Source organism: Poeciliopsis prolifica, unplaced genomic scaffold, assembly GCF_027474105.1.
Source record: "Poeciliopsis prolifica strain line A6 unplaced genomic scaffold, Auburn_PproV2 SCAFFOLD120, whole genome shotgun sequence".
In the NCBI taxonomy this organism is placed as follows: Eukaryota; Metazoa; Chordata; class Actinopteri; order Cyprinodontiformes; family Poeciliidae; genus Poeciliopsis; species Poeciliopsis prolifica.
The window spans coordinates 324,983-341,004 of NW_026562495.1; the positions used below are offsets into that span (position 1 = coordinate 324,983).

General features: G+C 40.8%; 1 protein-coding gene across 1 annotated transcript; it reads right to left on the reverse strand.

The window, feature by feature from the left end:
* Window positions 1–1,616: 1,616 nt before the first annotated feature.
* trmt44 (tRNA methyltransferase 44 homolog) lies at window positions 1,617–13,268 on the reverse strand. The gene is made up of 11 exons (XM_055024401.1): window positions 12,708–13,268; window positions 12,513–12,633; window positions 12,004–12,223; window positions 11,859–11,927; window positions 11,558–11,665; window positions 11,328–11,399; window positions 10,636–10,742; window positions 10,169–10,352; window positions 7,976–8,339; window positions 2,938–3,054; window positions 1,617–1,926 (listed from the first exon to the last, which is right to left on the reverse strand). The coding sequence occupies exons 1-11, from the start codon at window positions 13,063–13,065 to the stop codon at window positions 1,712–1,714; spliced, it is 1,935 nt and encodes a 644-aa protein (XP_054880376.1). The 5' UTR covers window positions 13,066–13,268; the 3' UTR covers window positions 1,617–1,711.
* Window positions 13,269–16,022: the final 2,754 nt, after the last annotated feature.

Sequence of the window (16,022 nt, forward strand, 5' to 3'; positions counted from 1 at the left end):
TTCAAAAAAGAAAATAGTCTCTCATATTTACAAGCCTGGAAAACTGATCTGCAAACGGAAATTCCTGAGGATGAATGGAGTAACTCATGTTTAATGGCACAAACGCAAACTATTAACACAAGATTTAGACTATTGCAATACAAATGGTTATTTAGAACGTATATCACTCCTGTAAAACTTCATCATTTTAATTCAAATATTCCTGATATCTGTGTTAAATGTAATAGAGATAAGGGTACTCTTTTCCATTGTATGTGGCAATGTGTAGAACTTCAAACTTTCTGGAAGGAGGTTATTATGTTCATCTCTCGTTTGATCGAACAGGACGTTCCAATGGACAGTAAACTTTGCTTACTGCATATTTTCCCAGATGGATTTAGAGGTCCTACAAAGAGACAGAAGCTTGTGACTTTTTGCCTCTTGCAGGCTAAACATTTAATTGCTCTGAAGTGGAGGAACACAGAAAGACCAAAGATAAATGAATGGATCAAACTATTGGCAACAACCTGGCAATGGAAAAGCTGACATATTTAACAAAAGGGAAGCTTGAAGACTTTAAAGATATTGGTTTCCTTTCTTACATCTTGTCAAATACTGTGATATGTAAAGCTAATTTTTCTTTTCTTTTTTTGTGTAGATGGAGTGAGCCCTGGGGTTCAGTGTTCTTTTTGGGTGGGGGGAGGGAATGCGCTGTATGTAATTTTTTTTTTTTTTTTTAGGTTCTGTTTGTTTTTGTATGTCTGTATAACAGAAAATCCTAATAACTATCTTGAAAAAAAAAAAGAATTGCATGAAAAAAGGAAGAATAAAATGTGAGTTTCAACCGTTTCTACTGATGGCCTAGTTATGGTTTAAATGTTTAAATTTTTGCCTACGATTATCTAATGTCCTTATATAATTTAGGGAAATACTTTTATAAATCCATCTGCAGTACTTCAACGTATCTATCCCAAAGTATTTCTGCTGCAGCGAGTTTGATAAGTCGTAATAGGACAATACATATTTCTCTTGTTTTACATTGAGCTGAGCAAGGTACTGAATTACTGTAACAAACAGGTTTGCTTTGAAATGCTAAATCTGTCTCCGTTTGGCCCTCCAATGTTCAATAGATAAAGTTGGAGCTCTTTCTATTAGTGATGTGGGTAATTTCTGTCACATAAGCAAACAGAGCGGCTCTCTGCGCTGCCCTGACGCACCGTTCACATCGTCGCTGACATTTGAGCCGAGCGGAGAAAGAGAACCGGCGGCGAGCGCCCGTCGGGAGGGGACGACACGCGGCTCGCCCCTCGGCTCCTGCCAACAAATAATTCATGGCGCTAACATTTACTTTGTTCAAATGCGGCGCGGCCTTTATCCGCCGCCCTGTCTGTGAACCTCAAAGTACACGTCTGAGGTGAATAAAAAGTGCAGGTGAAGGTACAGAGGGGCTTTCAAAGTTTGAACGCGGATGGACAAAGTTGGAGAAGCCGCTTCGTGTGCTGAATGGTAAGAGCATAAAGCTGATGACCTTTAAGCTGCATGTTGTGTTCAAACACTCCTGAAGTTTACTTACGGAAAACCGTAATGGAAATGATTTCATTAAACCAGTGAAAGCTAACTTTAAGCCCCTAACAGAATCATTTTGTAATTTATTGTATGTAATTATCTCAACAGACTTTAACTTGAAAATTGTTCAGCAATTCCAATTCAACTAATGTTGACACTAGTCCTTTCAAAAGTTCTTTCGCTTCTTTAGAGGCCTTGTTGAAGGTCGAAGGTCATCCAGTCCGTGGGCGAAGGTGCAGTTTTGCTCCTGCAGGGGGCAGCCTTGAGGGTGGTGGGAATGAAACCAGCAGAGACGGGTTTTTAGGGCACCGGGTGCAGCGGGCCTCCTCTGGCTTTTCGTCCCGTCCCTCCAGTCTCTGATGCGGACCGTTCCTCCTTCCACTGAAAAAAAATTTAAAATGGGATGAGACGGGCATATTTACGACCTTTCAAAATAAAATACGACTCCAGAATGTTCCTAAACAGCAGACGAGTTCTCCCAGATGCCCAGGAGGAAACAGCTGGTGTGTTTCTGCATCCAGAAGACAGTAAGAGGTCAGGCTCAAAATTTACAGCTGAACCATCATCACATGAGGCGAGGAGGAGACAAAACGGGAAAATATTCTAACTCAGATTACAGGAGTTTGAAATATCCAAAACGATATGGAATAACACTTTGTTTTTGTTAAGCAGAATGGGCATGTTCTTCTTTTAATTTCTTTTTTTTGTGTGTACAAGTTTAGCTGTTTCTAAACAGTTTAAAACTCTGTGCAACAACAAATTGGACACCTTTTTAAAGCCTATTATAGTAAAAGCTGTAGAGGGCCTTAAATAAAACTTAAACAGAGAGCTTTGTGGTGCGTTCACACCAAGCGTGTTTTGGCCACGTCTGGTTTACATTCGACGTCTATGTGGAGGATCGGACACGTCGGCTGAACTCAACGCGTCAAACGGTCCGAACAGTTGAAATCGCGCTACGCTTGAAACGCACCGCATGAGGAACCTGCAGTGCATGTCGTTCTAAAAGCGTTTGGTGTGATGCACCATAAGAGAAATTAACCATAATATTTTGCAACCTCCCTCCTCAAAGCTCCACCCTAAAGGGCAATATCAACAAGAACAGAATCGTTATTAAAACCCTCATTTATGTAGTTCATCATTTTAAATTTGGAGTGGTTTCTCTGCCATTAGCACAACGAGCAGCATTGACCTTCCTCCTGTCTCTGACTGGTTGTTTTTGGTCGGGAGCGGTGCATTTGTCTTTTTCAGCAATAAGAGTTCAGGATCTTTTCACAAATCATCTCTCTTATAACACATTTTGACAGTTTTAACAAATATGAAAAATATATATTCTTTACAAAAGTTGCGTCCAGCAGCTTTAACATCCAGAGAAGGTTTTCGCCCTAAAAGCACCTTTGAAGACTTGGTGGTTGTTCTTGAGCAGCGTCTGGAGGCCTCCACACTCGTTCTTCAGGAGCTGCAGCGTTTCCTGCTGCAGCAGCGCAGCCACCTCCCTCACAGAGAGGCTACCTGAGGAGGAGCAGGGACAGGTTGAAAGATTTTGGGAGACAAAGGAGCAAAAGGACGTCCGTCAACGTGAAAGGCGCGTACGGGAATCTGATATTAAAAAGCCGAGGAGGCAGCCGAGCGAGTCGATGTCTCCTGCCGCTCCCGAGAGTACCTGAGCTTCTGTTGGAAATCCTCTCAGCGAAAGGTGTGATCAATGATTTATGGGGAGAGGAAACAAAAACAGCTAGTTTCTTTTTTTAACACTTTCAGGCTTAGTACCTTTTACCTCCGAGACGAGCATGAATTTCACCTCCGCTTCTCCTAAAAGGAGTTTACAGCTCAGACATGAACCTTAACAACTGCACAGGATCAGAGAGGAAACGCAGCGCCGAAAGCTCCGAGTTCATCAGATTATGAGGAGCTGAGCGCTTCGTTTTTAGGCTTTCTATCAGGAGCAGTTTTTGTATTATTATTTTGTATTTTTGGTGTTGCCCTTTTCTCCACCCCTCAGAGAATTCAATCAGAGCTGACCTTTGGTTTCAACAAATGAAAAACCCTCTCTTCTTCTCTCTGACATATAAGAGAGGCGCACGCCACCTGATTCTGTAACTATAGTTGACCTTAATCTGGAGACAAGTTAATCAGCTCTTCTTTTTTAACCAAATCCAAGACAGCAGCTCAAACAAACCCAAAAAAGAATTCAACAATAAACCTACAGCCTAAATCTTTTGGGAGGAAGGATTTGAAAATTATTTGCCACCAAAAAACAAAACGCACCGTCAATATAACGGCCGTAGTTCAATCCTCGAGACACGAAACGAGGTCAGCTCAGCCAAACACAGAGTGTGAAACTCTGCAGACTGTCTTTCTGCAGACGCCACAGAGCTCCAGGTTTAATATAATATCAATACGCTGCTTAGAGCTGGCCTTTACTGGCTGCGGTCCTAATGGGGATTAATGGGAAGAGGACAGTATTGACACACTGGACTCTGCTTGGACTACGAACAGCTGCAGACGATTATTAATGGCTCGGTTGGACTTGCTTAAGGTTCAGCGTCTCTTGAGTAAAAGATGGCCGAGATGCATCAGCACGCACACTGATGACCAGTTTGTTTTGCTGCTTAGGCCAATCAGGCGTCATGCTGAGTGTTAAAAAATGGCTTTGGTAAGTTATGCGCCCAGCTGTGATGTCTTCTGGGCATCAATTAAACTGAATAACAAGACACTCATTGAAAGGATCAAATAAGAAAACGGCCATTTAATTTTAAAAAGTTCAGATATTTTGATTGTGGAGACGGGAACAGGACAGGAATGACCTAAAAATGGCAACATGGCCGTCATAAACCTCACTAACAATTACCGTTAGATGGCAAAAGGGTGAGAAACAGTCAGTCGTTGTGACTCAAAGCTGCCACAAGCAGGTTTTCTTATTTCTAACAATCAAACTGTGTTCAAAACTTACTCATTTATAGAGCTTATAGAAATGAAGAAATAATAATTTATAAAATATGTTCTTCTCAAGCCAAGACGCAAAACACATTAAGAATCATTAAACACTGGGATACAGTTCAAGAATTTTCCTCTGTTAGCATTGATCACTATGACATGAAGCTAATCGATAACAATCAGCGTAACTTTCTACTTTCTGCCTCCTTTCCTATTCTCACACGAAACCGTTTCTATAACCAGTCTTGTATAAAGCATGTTAAGCAAAATAATAGGTAGAAGATGTTTTTTCTTTCATGGAAAAACCACATTTTTTGTGTTCTGAGACATTTTTCTGCCTAAAAAATTACAGATAAAGACGAAATAGAGAGCAGCTAATCCAGCACAGTCCAATGGGATTGTGTAAACAACTTAGTCCATTAGAACATAATCACTTTTGAGGAAAAACAGCTGAAAATCACAGTTTGATTTGATCGGCTTTTTGTCGTTCCTTCTGCAACGGGCTCAATTCTCTGGTTCTGATTGCAATCAGAGACGCGACGCAGGCAAAGACGCTTGATTGCTGCATTTGCAAATAGGAGCCATCTTGTCTTCCTGGAAGCCAAAGACATGACACTCCTCACACTTGATTCGCAGGTCAATCAGGTAGCATTTTCTTCGAGAATGCCAACGAATGTACCGATGCGGCAGGAGCTAAAATGCCCACATGCTGATGGTTTCGAATATGCATTCCCAAACACTTGAACCGAGTTCTTGATGCCTGCTTAAAAAGACATTTCCAGCTCGGACTTTGAGAAAGATTACTTTTAATTTCCGCTTCCGAACCAGCTCTAAAGGCTGACACCATCAGAGAATCACAAATAAAAGCACCAAATGTGAAAAGTCTTTCCGTCTTTTGTTTTCTCTCCAAGGTGAAAACAAAAGACGGTGTTCACTAGTTAGACACCCACATATGAAGCCGTTTTTGTGACTACAGCAGCAGTGTTTATTAATTTATTTACTGTACCTATGAAATCCTTCCAGAACAGCCTGTTCGATGTTCACCCCTCATTCGCAGCGTGATTATATAACAGCGTGAGCCGGGTCAGCGCTGTAGCACGCATGAATTAATCATTCGGTCCAAAGTTACACTAACCACCTTCACTAATTAGCAGTAGGGTTTATTTAAGGTTAGCTTATAGATGATCTATGTGCTATTTTACTGTATTTCATATGCTACACACCTCTAGGTTGACTGGCTTTAATTGACGAGTAAGAAATGGGGACAATAAGGGAAATTGGGGTTACGACTTTTTGTTTTTGCTGCCAATCAGATGCTAAATTAATTAGACACTATTATTTTGAATATTGCGCCTACAGATGGGGTAAATTTGGGAGTTTAGATCTTCTCGGCAATTAAGGACTGAAACAAACTTTTGAATCTCACCATAATGATTATTTTAAAGACGCTGTCGTTGCTCTAGCAAGACTTTGAAATTGAGTCAAATGCTGCAACGATGAAAACATTGAGTTTTTCATCGTTGCAGTGCTTTAAATACGTCTGTTTTTCCTATATGAAATCAATGTTAGCAATGATTAAACCACATGATTACAAATACAGGTAAAAGCTGAAATATCAATTTACTCTCCTGGGAGGCATTTTCCCTCCTTTTAGGATTTAAAAAAATATTAAATTAGGGTATGAAATAACCAACATTAGTGGTATTCCCACACCACCTTGGCTGTATTTACAATGAGTATGAAGCTAATTAGCGTCTTCAGTCCACAGGAAAACTCCACAATTATAATCTGATAATAAACATCTTTTTCAATGGTCCAAATTTATGTTAAATTGATTTAGGATTTCTACACAATTTCCACTCTTCTCCAGCACAATGAGACAGATAGCAACCTGGCAGCAGTCGGATCAGTTTTTCCTCATTTCTGGATATTTAATATTTAAATAACAGGGGAAGAAGTACAAATAGTTCTCCAAACTCTGCTTAAGTTTTTTTTTTTTTCCCCACATGTACCCAGACATGAGAAATATTCAAATCAAATCCTAAATGCTCCCCAGTGCGTAGGAAGCATGAATTTATGCAGCAGTATACACTCAACTACTGGTGAAGTAATGCAGTATTGTTACACAGTGCAGTTTCCTCCTGCTGATTTAGAAGTTACATGGTGTTTTTATTAAATTTTTTTAACATACCCTGATACTAGAAAACCTACATCAAAATTAAGTGGAAGCAAACAGTCATTTCTGATACAAAACCATCAGAGATGACTCCATACAAATATTAAAAAATGCACATATTTGTCTGAGAGTGAGGGAACAAAAGGAAACCAAACCCCGAAGGCCTTCAGCCAACACTCACTAAAGCCTGGTTCGTCCTGAATTTACTCTTTGTTCTGACGCAGCAAATAACCGCTGGAAAACCTCCGCACTAACGCAGCTCATGCATAAATCAACGGTGGTGCATTATTCATCCAGTCACCAGTCTCCCGTTTTAATCCCCTCTCCATCTTATGTACGGCACCATTAATTTCAACACTTACAAACTAGCTGAGAATTTGCTGCTTAAATCATAGCAGTCTCGGTAAAAGAGAGGAGGGGGGTGTCTACAAAGGTGATGTGTGGGTGGTGTGTGAGCTAAACTTTCTGTGCTGCGCTCTCTGAAGCTGCAGCGCAGGAAGGGGGCGGGCGGAGGCCGAGACAAAGAGTTCAAAGCAGCGGAGCCTTACCCCCACCCACATGGGATGGGGTGGTGACAAGCAGGCTGCGAAAAGAGGCGACTCCCACGTAGCAATATTTAAGTGATGCAGCTGGTTTTAGCGTTTTAATAGATACACGCAGCAGCGGAGATGAAAAACAGATGTGACACTATAAAAACGAGTCTGCTTAAACACAACGTGACGTTTGGCGTCACTTACTGGAACCCATCACTTGGATAAATTACCTTAAACCGACCAATCAGGAACCTTGTTGCATTTAAGGTGTATCCCGCAGCCAGCTGTTTTTATTGACGGTCTTTGGTATTTGAGAGTCTAGATGTACCTTTTATAACTAAGAGGTGATTTCATTTTACCTAAACACCAAAACTTCAACTTGTTTCACACAAAACAAAAAAACAAGAAAAAATCACATATTTGTTTGTGTTTTTTTTTTAGCAAAGGGAAACTCAGGTTTAGCAAACTGAAAAATGTTTGAGGTTTTCTCCTACAGTGAGTCTCAACGAGTTTAAGATCTGGGATTTGAGGAAGCCATTTTGGGATTTCCCATTTCTTGTATCTCAGGCGTTGGTGAATCTAAATGTATGTTTTTGGGGTCATTGTTTTGCCATCAGGTCCACTTTGTTTGAGCTTTATTTGCTTTTTTAGAATGACAAAAAAAAATTTGCAAAGTTTCTTCCCCTGCCAATTTTAAACGACGGCAGAAGCTGTGTGAGTGATGTTTTCCAGTTGCAGTATCACAGGGTTACATCATCCAGTGGTTGTTACTTTTGTTTTTGTTTACCTCCTTTGTTCCAGTCGCCACTGGAGGTTCCCTCCGACATTCCCTCCGACATTCCCTCCGACATTCCCAGCAGAGCCTCTGCAACTTTCTGGACGACTCCGTCCACAACGTCCCGCGGTAGAGCCGCGCAGTTTCGAACCGTTTCAGTGCCGTTTCTGGGCTGGAAGCCGTCTCCCCACGCGCTCCCCGAGGTGTCGTCGAACTCAGCGCTACCACGGCAACAATCCCTGCTTTTCCTGACGCCTGACCTTTGAACCGCTGCTCCTGTGGAGGTCTGGCGGCTCTGGATGTAACTCGCCCTTCTTTGGTCGATTTCGGCCTCGTCGGACTGCTTGTAGGTCCTCGACGTTCCCACCAGACACACCTGCAGGAAAGGAGCAGGACGTCAACACTGATTACAGGTGCAGAAGGATTTGGAGTCATGGCTAAAAAAAAATGTATAAATAAAACAAATGTTTTAAAAAGTGTTAAAGCAACTTGGTGTTTATGGGGGGGAAAAGAATAAAAAATTTTACCTTATCTGACAAAAACATCCAACAGAAATGCAAAAGTCTCACAAGACAGGTTCAAACGTCAACATTAGAATTTTACAACAGTGAAAATCACAACGGATCTAAACCGTCTGGTTTAAATTTCTGGCTTTTAATGCCTCCTTTTGGATGAAGCTTTTAGACCGTGGAGCGTTTCTGGCTGATGACGGGCCTCCTGTGAAGCACCCCGATGCGTCTCCTCTGCTGCTGTGTTCATGTGTCATTACTGAATGTATAAATAAATACATTTGCATTTCTCACTCCTGCCCTAACAAGCACTCCCATCACAGCCATGCAGCTCAAACGCTGTTGCCGGATTTCTCTCGACGAAAACAGAAAGGTCGTTCTGTTACATAAGACTAATAGAAACTTGGATACATTTATTTGAAGGCGTATTAAACTCTTACATTCATCATTTAGGAATAAGCCTCATGTGTTTTCTTTCAGTTATACTGGCAAAGCCTCGGCAGGTCCGTGTTATTTCTAATATGATCCTTGAATGAACGATATGCTAAAACTTGGTTCTGGATATTCTGAAGCTGGTAAAAAAATAAAAAATCATTTTAGTGCTTTTTTGGCATCTCAACATCTCTAAAGATGTATAACACTTTGACAAATAAAGATTAGAGCATCATAAACCAAATCTTGAATTTTCTAAAGCGTTATTTGTACGTTTTTATTTGTACACATGCCTACAAATTTGTTAAGATTTCCATGTTTTATTTGGCACTTACGACTCAAAAAGCATCAAGAATTTTGCCAAATCAATATTATAAAGCAAATTGTCATAAATTTGTAAAAACTACAGCATTTATGATGTGTTATTTATAAGATGGAAAAGGCAGAAACTTTTTCATTTATGTCCAGACCAGAAAAATAATGAAAGCAAACTTCAGACATGTCAAAGGAAACAGCTCTGTGTGAAAGTTCTGAATCTTTCCTTTGTGTCCTTATATTTTGTTTGTAAAAAGTCAAACAGGAACAGCAGAGACTCTGTGACCTGAACAAACTGATTCCTGGTGCAGGTCTCTCACAGCAGCTGGAAGCAAATTAGACGAATGTGGCACCCACATTTGTTTCATTACTCTCTTTCCATATATGGCCATCACAGGTTTAATTCCCGGCCTGGCGACCTTTGCCACGTCTTCCCCTTCTCTCATTACCCACTTTCCTGTCAATTAACTATCAAATAAAGGCCACTAGGGCCAATAAAACCTTAAAAAACAAATGCATCCAAGCAGACGTTCTGCATTAGAATGACTTGTCCGCTTTATAAGCGGTGATTCTTGGAGGTCTGTGTTTTACCTCCAAAATGTGCGGATGTGGGGCAGCTTAGACAAACAGTAATTTTATTGTAGATTTGTGAAGATCAGCATGCTCTCTCGTGTTTCCCATTTTGAAGAGTGGGTAAGAGAAATGGGCGTCCCCTGAATGTTCACAGGTTAAAAGTTCTGAACTGTAGGAATTTGATAGATTCCCCAATAATTTTGGCACCAGTGAAAAATTATTTATTACAGTGCTTAACAGCCAAATTTCGCTACATTTTTCATTTTGGAAAATGAAGTGCAACTCTGTAAATGCTTCTCGCCAAGACTGCATCACCACCTTCCTGAACCCGAGGATAATCATGAAACTACGAGGCTCCTGGTCTTGGCACACCTACACGTTTGGTGGAGGGTATTCTCAGGCAGTCCTCCTCGGTGTTGAAGCCGCAGACTTGGCTGACCTCTGCGATGAAGTCGATGTACTCTTTGTACTGAGACTTCCTACACTGGCGCCTCTGGTACTTCCCATAGAAGTCAAAGAAACAGCAGGGGAGGACAAAGAAACGGCAGGAGTAAGACGACCTGCAGTTTGAGAGAGAAAAACGGCGGTGCGGAAAAGTTTTCAGAGAACATCTATACGAATTTTCAGAGAAAAGGAAAGTCCTCATTTTGTTCGGAAGGTGAAAAAGTGATGTTGTGTTTAGAGGCGACTCAAAACGAGGCTCAACAGAGCCACCAAGTGGTCGCTTCAACACAAGACACTCGTATCAACACCCTCACACATCGCCGTCTGTCCATAATGTTATTCCGACAGGGAGAGATCAGCTGGCACTTCTGAGTGTGATTGTGTTTGCTGATGACTCGCCTGGCCGCGATGACGGGGATCCATGGCGTGAGCTCGTCCGAATGGTTCCCAATCAGCCAGTCCGTACCCGGGAATAAGAAGCTCTCGCCGGGAGTAATTGCCTTTTCCTAAAATAGCAAAACCAGGCGGAGAAGTTGCAAATTGGTGTGATTTCATGCAGAATAACTTAGTGGAAACCATCCCCACCCTCTTAATTAAGCTCATTAAATCTCTTTCCAAGTGGATTCTGCCAATTTTCTCTCAAATGGATTGGACAGTTCAGGCTATTTCCCCATCAACATTTCCAAGAGCGCACCACCTAATCAATCATTTAAATAATGTAAGTGGGGGAATGGAAGAGTGTTTTTTTCTTTCCTTTTCTTATGCAGCAGGCCTTTCTGAAAATATTTACATGTTTATATGACTTTGAAATCAGTAACATGACGGGATTCTGAAACGAGTATTTTCTTGGAGTTGCTTGCTTCAAGAAAATCTGTGCAGTCACAGAAACAGCACTTAAAAACTTTAGGAAAACATTTGAACAACAAAAGTTGAAAGTGAAGATATTTTATATATATATAGATTTTATTTTATTTTATTTTATTTTTTTGTTCTGGGTCGAGATCTAATTTTTTTCATGAGACAATGCCACAAAGTGAAGAACCTCAACTCGCAAACATGAATCCTGCTTTCTGCAGGCTCATCTCTCTCACCTCCAGCTCAGTCTGAGGCCCGTACATGTCCCAGATCCTCCTCCTGCGAACGTCGATGCCCCTCCCCGGATGCTGCAACATGAGGTGTCACTTTATGTAATCACGCCGTTACAAGACACTTCAAATGCAGCTGTCACTGTTTGCGTAGCATCAGGAGACGGGATTAAATGAAAACATCCAAAGAAATCTACTGAGTAGACGTTTCCGTGCCATTTTAGTCACAGATTTACCCCTTCGTTGGTCAGTATGTGGACCAGGAGTCCGTTTCCACAGCCAAGGTCCACAAAGGACTGAGGGTCAGTCAGACCTTTCACCGCTCGCTCCTCAGCCCACAGCACCTGCAGTCAGAGTTACATTGGCTTGATATCTGGAGAATCTAAGCAGTCAGGGCTCAGCTTTGAACACAGAGCATAACTCTGTCTCTACTAATCTTTCTTATTTAATCAAAGACTAAAATATCCTCATTTAACCTGCACCATCCCGACTGCTTTAAAGCTTTGAAGCAGGAATAAAGAGCAGGTCCGAACCCACCAGGAGATAAGTAGCAATGGCGACATCTTCATACACAAACTTCTCAGGGTCTGTGACCTCAGGCCAAACCTAAAAGCAGAAAGCACATGAGAACCCTCCGTGGATGAAAAGCTCAGACGGCACCAGAGCCTCGGCCTCTCCCCACCTTGACCATGCTCTTGTACTTCTCCTTCAGCTGCTGGTACGTGAGGCTATACTTCTCCACCGGCAGCAGCGACAGCGTGCTCTTGAACTCGCTGCTCTTGCACTCCGCGGCCCAGCGCACCAGTTTAGGCAGCAGATCCGAGGACAGCCAGGGCAGCTTGGGATACGCCACGCCGTCAGAGAACCAGCCGTCCGACGTCAACGCGTGCATCTCCAACGCCCTGCAGGTAGACGAGCAGATACAGCTGAAATGAGACGCTTATTCATGGTAAAAAAGACATTTTTTCTCATTGCCTGGAGTTAAATCAGAACAAACTTTTCTTGTTGTAGCTCTGTTAGAATCACCAACATTATTTCTATTTTCTAAATGCCACATTAAGAGATAAGAAGCAAAAGAAAAAGCCAGAGATTTATCTTCAATAGGGATGCATGATATGAAAAGGGAGTGGTCCTCATATGAGATGGTTATAGTTTTTTGTTGGGTTTTTTGTTTTTCAAATTTGAACTCACCATTGCTCACAGCCCTTACTGCAGAGCCTGAGCTGATAAATGTTGCCCTTCTTTAAGGACACCCTTCCTGCTGCAGAGTCCTCCTCAAAAGGAAGAAAGGTGACATGTTGTCTGTCAGAGTCTGCAGGAAATAGATCAGATCAGAACACCGCAGGTGACGAGAAACTACAACTCCAGCTTCAGATGAGCTCTTACCTTTTAACACAACTTCTTTCTGCTGCTTTGCACCGTAACAGTTCACTTTGGGAATGAAGGTCCTGACCGTGCAGGACCAGGGCTTGTCTTTCTGGTGGGTGTGTGCAGGTGAGACTCCACTGCAGAGGAACTGAAACACGTCCTGGAGCAGCTCTTCTCCTTCTCCTTCTTCTTCTTTGCTGTCCAGCAGCTTCCTCAGGTCGTCGGAGTCCACAGCTCTGCTCTCCGTCTCCGTCGCTCCACAAAGACGCTTATTGACAACATGAGGCTTCTTCACCCACACCTCCACCGCGGACCAGAAGCCTTCAGGAAGACTTTTACACCCGGACGGAAACTCAGCCTCTGAGAGTTTGGGCATTTTCTGCTCCGGTCCTCTGAGACTCACATGTTAAGAGCGACAGAATGAGAGTCGTCACATAATTCATTGAAAAACGATTGTGGATTATAATCTTCCCAAAGGAAGCTCTGTTGTATTTAATTAATCCCCTCTGTTTATTAAAAGAATAATCATAATAAATAGATGGCAACGTTTCTGTCTTTCTGTGCCGAGCTCAGGTTGAGTTGTCGCTTTATGATGACGTGACAAAAAGCATTGTCTCCTACGACCACAAGAGGGCGCCATTTATCTCTGTGAGAATGTACATGGCAGGCAGCTAATAATGATAATAATAATAATAATAATATTAATAATAATAAATATGATTTATAATGCCCATATTTATGTAATAAATGTTCTACATATATTCCCAAATTACATTTCCTTTTCTACAAAAGAAAAAGTGAAACGAGAAGCAAGAAATTACTCAGTTAAACGTAAACAAAAAAAGTACAGTGCGGTAAAAGTACTCCTAAAAGTGTTTTGTTTCTCCTCTGGTCCTCCATTGGCCGTCGACTCTTGGGAAGGTTAATCACTGATTTATGTTTTCATTTTTTGTGGATTATGGCTCAGACTGGGGTTCACTGGAGGCACAGAGACTTCAAAATGGTTTTGCAACCCTTCGCAGACTGATAGGTGTCAGTGAGTTTGTTTCTCATTTCTTCTTGAATTACTTTAAATGCGAGCCTGCAGTTTTACTTTGAGACATCTTATGTCCTGCTTCCTGTTGGCAGTCAGGTTGTACGTAAGCGATATGCTGATGACACATATCTGAGAGTAATCAGGTATAAGTGTGGCTGATGAAAATAGAAATAAAAAAGTATGGTTAAGCAAAGTTTGAATAGGGTAGCAATTACTTTAAACAATATTAGAATTCCTGTCATAGTGCTTCATCTAATGAACTCTGTTTTTATTTTTTTTATTGATTTTATATTATGTTTTCCTTATGTCCTCTATGAAATGTTTCATATTTACAATTTTTTTTCTCTTATGGGCAAACTGAGCTGCACTTAAAACTTTGAAGTGAGTAATGAGTGCATGAATCTACTTGTCCTGGGTTGAAAAAGCATACAGACACCTGTGTGGATCTGTATTACACTTTGCTATTACACATTTTATTGCTTGAGAGCCATAAATTTCTCTTTGAAACTTGATTTACACTTTCTCTGTATCTTCATGATTCATTATTACTGTTTCGGTATTTTCACCACTGATCACAGATCATGATAATGTCGTGTCGTCAGTGGGACCACAGCCCATCCTGGAGGCAGATTTTGTTCTCTGTCTTTTTCTTGGCCGAGTGCTTTAGGTGAAGTCAGCGAGGTTTCATGTTTCTTTCTTTGGAACGGTTCTAACCTTTGAGAAATATTTCCTGAGTTGGTTTCTCCTTGTCGCATGTGTCACTCACGAAACTCGGATTTTCATTCACTATGAGCTGACTCTGCGAGACAAGAGTTCAAACACGATTACACTCCTTTTAGCTACAAGGACTTTCAAACGCACCAAAGGTGTTTTTATTCTGAACACAGGTCAAATTCTGAAGCTTACATATTTTGTTAGCCTTTTTTAAAAAATAGGTTAAAAATAAGTTTAATTTTGACATTTATTTTTACAATTTTATATTTATCATTTCACACAGTCGTGTTGATTTGTTGTATAGACCCTGCAGCTCATTTGGTTGTTTCTAAAATGCGTGACAGAAGTGAAAACAGATCATTGAGGCCTCTCCTGTTTGGACTGCAGCTCCACTGAAGTTGTTTGTGTGTTTTAGGGACTTCAGTCGAAGAGTCGTGTTGAGGAGACACTGTACCAGGAAGTTGCTGCTGCCTGTCCATAAATCAAATCTTGCTAAACTTGTTTGGCAACAGACAGCAGGTATGACAGAAAGAGAGATAGGCTGAAAACTATTTGCATTTGACTCTTTGACTCATTGCTGTTGACAATTTTTCTCTTTGTTTTAGTCTAATCAAACAAAGAATAAGCAGCTATTGCAATAGTAAACTTCCAAAATGAGTCAGTTTCAAATGTAATAATGAGGTAAGTCACGCGACAGATAAAACAAGTCTGATGATGTGTCTAAAAATGCCAACACATTGCAATAATAGTCTGTAAACCGGATGCAAACTAGAAAAGCTTGGACTCTTATGGCCAGGAAACTCATTTGAAAGAGATTTTTGATCGCAATCATCTTTTTTTTAATCCTAATCTCATTTTCTTTAACGTGCTGAAGATCACAGTCTGAACACTGGGAAGCGGAGTCGTGTTCAGAGTTAGGCTTTGTGAATGTTTCTCTGGTTTCACTATTTTTTCACGTGCTTCACTCCAAATGCCTGAACAGTGAAGAAAAGTTTTGTTGTTATGTGAGAATATTCCTAGAAACTGTAAAAGAAAATTACCCCAGCCAATATGTTATAAATTGACTAAAAGGAACAAACATTTTCTTGTACATTTTTTGTTTTTTTATTGTTAGCTGCAATCCAAACGTCTCTGGCATATTATTGTGCCTGAAGTGAAAGAAAAGACAAAATTAGATCAACCTACGATGGCGACGAAAGGATTTTGTTTGCCGGAACTATTTACTGTGTCACAAACTTGTTTCTAGAGAATCTAAAGTAGAAAAACCTGCTCAGTACATTAAATCTCACTGACTTTGATGGTGAGAGTTGAAAAAATAGTCCATCAATTTTTTCCTCTATTAAGTAGCCTAACCATTAACTAATTTAACAACCAAGATTAACTGCACATGGTCACTAACAAGAAATCCTTTGTCAGTCTCATGTTACTGACATTTGTGACTAACTAATGAACAAAGGCTTTTTACATGGTTACTAACTGAACTTAAAGCTCAGTAAGTTACAACTAACCAATGAAAAAAGTAACTAACTGAAGTGATCTGGCTGCTTATTTTATTTATTTATTTTGAACAGACAGAAAAGTAA

What these genes read in the sequence shown, in the direction of transcription:
- trmt44 (XM_055024401.1), bottom strand. Translation starts at nt 13,065, where the DNA reads ATGCCCAAACTCTCAGAGGCTGAGTTTCCGTCCGGGTGTAAAAGTCTT. An exon ending in AGTAAGGGCTGTGAGCAATG is followed by an intron (nt 12,224 to 12,512) that starts GTGAGTTCAAAT and finishes GTCTACCTGCAG; the next exon opens with GGCGTTGGAGATGCACGCGT. An exon ending in CAACCACCAAGTCTTCAAAG is followed by an intron (nt 1,927 to 2,937) that starts GTGCTTTTAGGG and finishes ATTTTTTTTCAG; the next exon opens with TGGAAGGAGGAACGGTCCGC.